This window comes from Hyposmocoma kahamanoa, unplaced genomic scaffold (genome assembly GCF_003589595.1).
Source record: "Hyposmocoma kahamanoa isolate Upper Pololo Valley unplaced genomic scaffold, ASM358959v1 64, whole genome shotgun sequence".
Lineage (NCBI taxonomy): Eukaryota > Metazoa > Arthropoda > Insecta > Lepidoptera > Cosmopterigidae > Hyposmocoma > Hyposmocoma kahamanoa.
This window is the reverse complement of record NW_020653852.1, coordinates 22,287,830-22,297,649: the sequence shown is the minus strand read 5'-3', so window position 1 is coordinate 22,297,649 and position 9,820 is coordinate 22,287,830. Positions and strand designations below refer to the sequence as shown.

The 9,820-nt window shown below is 34.9% G+C and overlaps 1 protein-coding gene across 1 annotated transcript; it reads left to right on the top strand.

Moving 5' to 3' along the window:
• The first annotated feature begins 5,795 nt into the window (after window positions 1-5,795).
• Window positions 5,796-9,272, top strand: LOC113230982 (beta-1,3-galactosyltransferase 6). Its single transcript, XM_026465100.1, has 4 exons — window positions 5,796-6,098; window positions 7,418-7,870; window positions 7,949-8,139; window positions 8,726-9,272. The coding sequence occupies exons 1-4, from the start codon at window positions 5,952-5,954 to the stop codon at window positions 8,994-8,996; spliced, it is 1,062 nt and encodes a 353-aa protein (XP_026320885.1). The 5' UTR covers window positions 5,796-5,951; the 3' UTR covers window positions 8,997-9,272.
• The last annotated feature ends 548 nt before the right edge of the window (window positions 9,273-9,820 follow it).

Below are 9,820 nucleotides of genomic sequence, written 5' to 3'. Positions count from 1 at the left end.
TTTTTTTTTTTTTTTTTTTTTTTTTTTTCTTTTTTGGCCTTTCGCGGTCAGCGTTGAAGCCAATGACAAGATAAATTAACTTCATTTAAAAACAGGGAAACCTTTTCGTATGTTAAGGAATTTTGGAAACGGATTTAGGAAAAAAACGGATCGGGAGAGGAATTTCATGTTAGGAAATTTGTAGAACAGACAATAAATAATAATAATAATAATAATATTATATTAATGATATAAGAACTGTCTAAATTTTTATATTGTTTTCTACAATAAAGTTACATAAATGCTTATAAATATGTGAATCATTACATGATAACAGTACCGAAATGGACGTAGGAAGAGGTATACCTGATTGGATAAGGTTTTGGAAGAGAAAGGAATAATCATATTTAGGGCAGTTTGAAAATATGTGGTCCAAATCTCCAACTTGGCCACATTCGCATAAATCACTATTAACGATGTTCAATTTCGCAAGGTGTGCAGGAGTACAAACATGACCCAACCGCATACGAATCAAAACAGATGTAGTCAATCTATTAAATTTAAGTGATGAAAACCATGGTTTTACAGGAATAGAAGGTTGAATGTAAGCATAAGATTTACCTTTTAATTTACTACTTTCAGACCACATCACACCCCAATCATATCTAAGGAAATGTATAGGAAGGGTTGCCAAATCGTGATTATAATTTTTATAGTACGCCGTGTCCCCGTCAACAGCAGCATCATTTGCGAGCTGATCAGCACGATCATTTCCATGAATACCAGAATGACTCGGTATCCAGGAGAAAACTACAGACAAGCCTTTCGAAGAGCAAGCTAACAACAAATTTCTAATTTCGAGTATAATTGGACAAAGCATTCGCGTTTTAAAAGGAAATCTAGACAGTGCCTGAAGAGCACTCATAGAGTCGGAAAATATTACAGTATTTCTTAGCTTAGCTAAGAGAACGTACTCGACTGACTTGTATAAACCGAAACACTCTCCAGTAAAAACAGAAGTTTCTGGAGGCAATTTAATTTTTTTGAACAATGTTATATTGTTGATGATACACACCAACGCCAACAACACTGTCGCTGCCATGCTTAGAGGCATCACTAAAAATGCAGTGCCACGATTGGAAGTCCCTGTCTCTAATGAAATTGAAAGTATGGGAGTTTTCAATAGAATTCTTATTGATACCTAAAGACAAACGGATGTCCAGAGATAAAACTAAAGCCTCGTATTTAGTAGAGAAAAGAGGCAAACAAAGGGAGTTATGAATTGGAGTTTGCAAAGACAAACACTTACGAAAACTAATAACCAGACAAGGAAGAGACTTATGAGTCCAATAAGGAGATGTTGATGCGTCAGTTGAGAGGCGTCGAAGTCGTAACAAAAGAGGATGTTTTGTAAATTGCACGCAACGGAGCAGATATTTATCGGATAAGTATTGACGTCTCAATTGAAGAGGAGGTTCCACACACTCGACTTGCAACGCATTGATAGGACTCGACTTCATTGCTCCCAGAATAATTCTTAAAGCTTTAGATTGCACTCTATCAATTTTTTTAAATGCCGATGAGTAACATGGGTCAAGAATAAAAGATGCATAATCAAAAAGACTCCTAATAAGTGAATTATATAATAATTTCAAACAAAAAGAATGTGCTCCCCACCAAACACCCGTTAAACATTTGATAATATTCAGGTTTTTCTCACATTTAGCTACGATGTAATCTGAGTGTGGAATACCAGTAAGCTTGGAATCTAAAATAACCCCCAAAAATTTAGTTTGAGGTACAAAGGAAAGAGGAATATTATTATAAACCACATTAGGTATTGGTGGATTACGTTTTCTAGAAAATAAGACAACAGTGCTTTTGGGAATGGAAAGTTCAAGGCCATTTGTATCTAGCCAACGTTTCAAATGTTGAAGAGACTGTGTCATTGAGTAAGATGCTTTTTGAACACAACCGTTTACATTGTACAGCAAAAGATCGTCAGCGTATTGAAGAATTTTAACAGAATTATTAAGTGAGGACTCTAAGTCATGTGTATATATATTATAAAGAATAGGGCTAAGAACAGAGCCTTGGGGAAGACCCTTCCATACATAACGAGTTAACTTAGCGCCATCCTGAAGATGTAAATTGATATATCTTTCAGACAACATATTTATGATAAAAGAAGATAACATTACGGGAATTCGTAAATCATATAATTTCTTTTGAAGCAGAGAAATTAAGACATTATCATATGCTGCACTGATATCCAAAAAAGCCGATAAAACAGATTCATTATTTGTAAAAGCCAAACGGATATCCATCACAAATATACTAATATTATCAAATGTGCTTTTACCTTTTCTAAATCCAAATTGGCTTGACGCCAACAAACCATTGCTTTCAACAAACCATTCCAAACGGTTTTTAACCAAGTGTTCAGCTAACTTTAAAAGTACGGATGAAAGAGCTATAGGACGAAAAGAGGAAGCATCCGACGCTAACTTGCCAGGTTTTAAGATTGGTATTATAGATTGATATTTCCATGATTTAGGGATGTTACCTGACAACATAACTGAGTTTACTATATCCAAAAAGTATTTAAGGGTCCTGTCGTTACAATTTATGAAAAATGAATATGGGATGCCGTCTTCACCTGGAGATGAATCCTTAACGAGAGAAAGCACACCTTTCAATTCGTTTAAAGAAAAGGGAGAATTAAGGACAGGGTGGTCTCCGGAGGAAAAAGAAGGAACAGAGCAAGTCATTAAATTAGGAGCTGAAGCTGGAGCCAACTTATCCAAAAATTTATTTGCTAATTCAGATGGAAAATTGGGAGTTGATGAAGAATTAAATGCGCTTCGAAACCTTCTAATTTTTTCCCAGACAAAGACGGGACTAACGTCAGGAGATATAGATTCACAGAACTTCTTCCATCCATCAAATTTCTTTTTTTTTAAAAGCTTACGGGTGTTACGTGCGACTTGTGAATAAATTTCAAAATTTTCAGAAGTCATGCACTGACCATAAATTCTTTCAGCTTCCTTCCGTCTCTTGATAGCCTCAGTGCATTCACAATCCCACCAAGGAGGCAATGGAAGTCTATCTGGATAACCTTTTTTAATGGGAAACAATTCATCTGCAACTTCAAGAAGCATTTTAACAAGAGAATCTGAACAATGAGATTCATCATGAGTAGAAACAGATGGAAGTGAAGAAGTTCTATTTTCAACCCGCTGAGAAAATACAGTCCAGTCATGAGGAAATCTATACTTTATGCGGGGACTGGGTTTTTGTGTAGGCATATGGCGAATAAAAGGAAATGAAATTATAATAGGAATGTGGTCACTACCACAGGAAGAAGTATGCAAATGCCATGAGAGCGAGGATGCTAAATCAGGCGTGGATACAGAGAGATCAGGTGCACTTAATCCTTCACCTGGACCTGTGAGACGCGTAGGAGCGCCATTATTCAAAATACAGAGATTTTGAGAGTCAAGTATATCTAACATTAAGTCTCCAAAACTATTACATGAAGAGCTTCCCCATGATTGATGATGACAGTTAAAATCGCCTAATGCTAAAAAAGGTTTTGGTAAAACTGAAAATAAATTGTTGACTTCATTAAATAAAGCTGTTGAAGGATGTGGAATGTAAATAGATACGAAACATATACCATTCACAATTATTGCTATAGCATCTATGCCATCACTTAAAGTGGGTAATTGTAAGAGTTGGTAAGATAAAGAATTTTTAATGATTATGGCGACACCGCCATACCCATCAGATCTGTCTTTTCTAAGGGTGGAATAACCAGTTACTTTGAAAGGATAGCCAGGTTTCAACCATGTTTCTGAAAGACAAAGCATAAAGGGATGAAGTGCATTTATTAAATAAAAAATGTCAGATTTTTTACTGGAGGCACTTCTACAGTTCCACTGTAGAATTACTGGGTCCATATTCAGGACGAATTAAAACAGAATTTTCAATAACATTGGCAACGTAGGACGGTTCAAATTTAGTCTGAATCATATTTGATTTAGTCAAGAAATTTACAATGGCTATAATAATGTCCGAGATAGATGTCTGTGAACTAGTATCAGAAGAGGCTTTAAGTGCTGAACCATTAGGAAAAGCTAAAGGTATGTTGTAATCCTTTGCAAATGAATCATGTGCAGCACGATCATACCCACCCGCTACTTTAGGAGGGGACCGTGGTTGAACAAACACTGTTTTTTTATAAGATTTATTAGTTGAATGAGCCTCTGCTGAAACTGTGTAGTTATTGTTCAGCCTACTATCATTAGATTTTTGTTGAGAGGAGCGAACTGCATCAGCAAAAGATCTTGAAATTGGAGGGTGATGTTTTGATGCTTCGGAATATGATATACTACTTTGGGCCATGGACACTTTAATTTCTTTTTGACGGGCAAATTCAGGACAGGATTTGCTATTTGCAAAATGGAATCCAGAACATAGGCAACAAGAAGCATAATCTACATGTACTGAGCAGGTTTCAGCAGTATGGTCTTCACCACATTTTAGGCAACGGGGTTTGGATCTACACTGCATTTTGGTATGACCATAACGGCAACAACGATAACATTGTATTGTAGGATATATATACAGTTCAACAGATAAAGCAGTATAGCACATATAAATGCGCTTTGGTAAAACTTGTCCATCAAAGGTGAAAATTACAGTTTCCGAGTTATTAAATATCGCAGTCCCACTTACAATAGTTTTCCGCTTGATACGTCTAACTTTAATAATTTTACCGCACCCAATAGGCACTGAAACATTTTCAAGAACTTCATCATCTGTCCAATCGGCAGGGACACCACGCACTACTCCCATACGAGTCACATTGAAAGTAGGAATAAAAGCTTTAAATTTGTGACTGGCAAGACTGGGGTCATCAACAAAGTTATTCGCATCAGCAACACTAGAGAAAGCCAAACTAAGCCTGTTGCGACCTATTCTTTTCAAACTTCCGTTTACAATGTTTTTAACAGAGTTCTTTTTTAAAAAGTTTCCAAACTGCACAGGATGGAGCGTAACACGATCATCAGCTGTACTTTGTTCTTTCTGGACATGTACTACGTATGGGGCTAAATCTGTCACTTCATACTTCCTACCACCCTGCGGCCTTGAATTTGAAACAGAATCACCAACATTTGTTACAACATTGTTAGTACTATTATTAGCACCAACAATGCTAGCATTGGCATCAGCAACAATAGGCAATTTAAATTTCTTGGAACATTCTTCTTCAGATTCAGAACATTGACAATAGTGTAAAGAGACTGGTTTGCCATCTCTTTTCCTACGTTTTTTATTACAATGACGGCAGATTTTCCGGGGTTTAACTCTTTTACGGTCAGGCATAGGAAGGCTGCCTTCAGTGTCCATTGATGAGTCGTCAATAACAACATTATAGGCTACTGGAGGCCCAGAGCCTCCTCCTGGGTCATCAGGGGGATCGACCCCCATATTAAAGAAAGACTCACTTACCTATATACGAACACTATACACTAATTACAAAAAATATTACATAAACTATAACTAAAAGAAAGAGTAAATACAAAAATTTACACAAATAACTAACGATCCCAAATTAAATTAATTTGAAAATAAGAAAGTAAAAAACACGTCCGCCAAATCAAAGGTTTCCCGCGCTTTTTGACATCAAAGTTGTGGTTCTTGTATTAGTAGTTTGTGGTTGTGGTGTTCTGTGGTTTGAGTACAGCAGAGTATTTCGTGAAAATTATTTGAAAAACCTATAAATTAATGATGATGTATTAATGAAATGTTTTGTGAAATAACACCACGATTTTTAATACACAAAAGATCGAGCACAAAGAAAAATTTCTTCTACCATATGGGACTTTAACCCATGACGTTAAAGTCCCATTGGGTCGATGAAATCTTTCTGTTTTCGTACTTTGTATGAATAATCAGTTAAGACTATGACGATTACATTAATTTTAAGGAAGTATAAAATAGTTGTCTTAATGAGTGTTTTTTTCTTTTACCTTGGCTCCTTGTTTACCATAAGCTTTGTAAGGATATCGTGTGTTGATACCACAATACCGATAAGTCGCGAAAATGATAACGTAAGTTGATTTAATTGTGTCCTTTTCACTCTTATGTAATTAGTTTATTGCAATGCGAACGTTTGCCAAGAATTCATTTAAATACTATTTTTACTATCTTGACTACAGTATGCATAATGTATAATTTGAAAACCTTTGGTTATTATAATTATTAATACGAAGATCAAACACTAAGAAAAATTCATTCGAACCAGCGCCTTCCAACAATCCGTCCTAGATGCTCTGCCAATTAAGCCACGGAACGAACCAGCAGACCTTACAAATTTTTCTGTGTGCTTGTTGCAGATCTTAGTTTTTTGTTTTGAACAATCTTTGTGTGAAATCTATTTCTTCACTCAGACACGTACATTTACAGCTACCAGCAGCTGACTAGAGATAATAGTAAACTCATTTATTTGTCTTGAAAACAGTCATACATTTTATAATAAAATCAGAGACATTGTTAATTAACAAGACAAAATGGTCTATGACTCAGCAGTTGTGAGGAACCCACGGCCTCTGCTATTCTGTCATAACCTTGTCGAAGGCTTGGTGGATGTCGCTTTAATAATTATAATTTTAAAATGAAAAAACTTGGCGGAAGACTTGATGCTGGCGAAATCCTAAAAGGGCATCGCCAATAATTAAAAAGAAGACCAAATTGTAATTGTTAAGTTTATTGAATGTTATTATGTTTTACTACCATAATTGTATATTATTTTTTGTGAAATTACTTTACTAAATTGTTATAATTATTATATGAAAAATTCCTTTGATCTGGCTGGATTCAAACCAGCTTCATGAAATATAAATCTCTCTGACAGTATTCCCACAATACTCACTGTGTTGTGGGTGTACTATGTACCTACAGAAACCCATAAAATTACTATGCTGAAAATTAGATACTGGCAAAATCCTAAAAGGGCACCACCAATAAGTAAAAAAAAGAAGAATACTGAAAATGCAAAGTGGCTGGAATTATGTGTCTAGGAATATATTAATTCCTACCAGTACTTCAATATTAAAAATTAGAAAGAAAATGTATTTATAATTTCCATAATTCAATTATACATAAATTTGTAATCAAATTAAGTTGCTGTTTATAAGGGATATATAGATTTTTTAATTTGCATTAATTAATATTATGTTTTAACTTAAACAAAGGTGGTCTGGCTTGGTAAAGGTTGCTGGAATCCACTGGATGTGAAGAATGCAATACCAGTAATTGTTACAATTCTTGAAGGAATGCTAGGTCTAACAGTGAATGTCTTTTGGCTGAAATGTTAATGAGTAAATAAAACTTCTAGGAATCAAGAAGCTATAAAAAACTTTTTTTTCAGGTGGAATATGCAGTGCTCATACTAAGCAGTCCAAACAATGACCTTCAAAGAAATTCAATACGAACAACTTGGATGAAATTAGCAAGCAATATATTCGTAGAGAATGGAGAAAAATTATACAAATGGCAATTACATGATGGGGCTATTGTTCCAAAATTTATAAAATTCTACTTCGTTGTGGGCATTAAAAACTTAAACAGGGATAAGTTGTTGCAGTTAAATGTTGAACAAGACCATTTCAAAGACTTAATATTCATAGAAGGTTTGGAAGATAGTTATAAGAATTTAGCATCAAAAGTGCTACGTATTTTGACATGGTTTAGTACAAATTTGCCACAATTGAAGTATGTGATAAAATGTGACGATGATTCCTTTGTCAGAGTTGATTTGATTGTGAAAGACTTGGAAGCTTTTGCACCGGACATGTGTTTTTCTGAATATGTTAGCTGCAAGGTAATGCGTGCCAGAGGCTTGGTGGTTTTTCTTATCAAAACCCTTTTGTGACAAGTTTAATCTTATTTTTTTTTGCAGGAATTAGTACCTACCACCAAGGGCCTATACTGGGGCTATATAAACGGGCGTGCTCATGTCCATCTGACTGGAAAATGGCAGGAGCAAGATTGGTTCCTATGCGACAATTATTTGCCGTACGCTTTGGGCGGAGGCTACGTAATATCGAAGAGTATTGTGGATTATATTGGTCATAACGTTGATATACTGAGGTAAGCTTATCACCATGACCAAACTTGCAATCAAAATATGACGGTTTACATATGCTATGAGTTTTTGAGTTATTTTGAATCATATTTATAATTAATGAAAACATAGTGAGGTAATACTAAATTTTGTATGGATATGTTAATGTGTACCTTGACAATAAGCTCCTTATACTGGGTGGCCTATTTATAGTGGTCCAAATATTTTTTTTAAATAGAGAACATTGTAATAACTCATTTAAAAATCAATATTAGTTCCGCGAAAATCAATACTTTAGAGGTTATGATTATTTATGTACTTTATTGAAAATATTCTACTCTAGTCACTAAAACCACTCTAGTTTGAAAACTATTACACTAAATTAATTGAAATTTGGTATCAAAGTAGTGTGACTATGTAGCTAGCATGCAATGAGCCATTTTTCTGTTGGTTCTTAGATTGCACCGTTATTTTAAGGAGAATTTTTATTGGTTTACAAATCTATATGGTATCTATGTCATTATACTGTGTTCCACTGCAGTGTACGTTAATACAGTATAATAACGATGTTTTGTAACATAAGGTAATATTTCCCCATTTTCATTTTTTTAGCCGCTACCAGGCCGAAGACGTTTCAATGGGTGTCTGGACAGCCGCTCTCCACATCGATAGAGTCCATGACAGTAGATTCGACACGGAATGGAAATCCCGAGGCTGCACAAACAACATGTTAGTTCGTCACAAACAAACTCCAAGTGACATGTTAGCTATGTATAAGCGCTTATCACTATCTTATGGCACTCGTTTATGTGCACCAGATGATTTGGAGGGAAAATTTTATAAGTATAAGTGGAATGTTTTACCTAGTATGTGTTGCAGATAGACTTTTGTACACAATGATTTGATATCATAAAACTGTCTACCAGGCATTCTAAGGGCGCCTTCAAATTAGAGGCGCTGCGCTGGCGCGACAGCCGCGCAGCTTTCAGTAATTTGTAACCGACTTCAAAAAAGGAGGGAGTTCTTTTTATGTGCGTAGGTTACGCGATTACTCCGGCATTTGTGAAACGATTTTGATGATTCTTTTTTTATTGGAAAGAAGGTACCTCAGTATTTCATTTAAATTGCAAGAAACTTTAAGGGTGATAAACTAGGGGATGAATCCGGTTTCGCGCACTTTCCGGCAACCGATTTATATAGGTTTTTTAAATAAAAAAGTTATTCATTATTAGGGCGCTGCAACTACGCTTCTAAATATTACATGAAAATTAGTTGCGGCACGGCTGCATGCCAAAGTGGCGCCACTGAAACATTGTAATCTTTTCCGTAGTGCCAAAGGGTAATGATTTTACTATATTTATTATGTAGCTATGAATATAAAAGCACAACCTCTGAATTATCGTGACTCATATATAATATGTATAACTGCTGCTGTTATAGACAGGCGTGTAGCTTACCATCAGGCGCATGAAATGTTCGTCCCGTCACTTGATATTATAAAAAAAAAAATCAATCAATATTACATGATTATTGTTGTTTAGCATTATTGTTGTTGTATTAGAAAGTCTACTTAGTCATTGTGTAATTATTTCAAACGTATAATATATTCAATAACAATAAAACAAGGGATTTTTAATTAATATTTCTATTTTAAATGTTATTTTTATATTTTTCAACATAATACTCCTTAAATAAATTATGATTAAC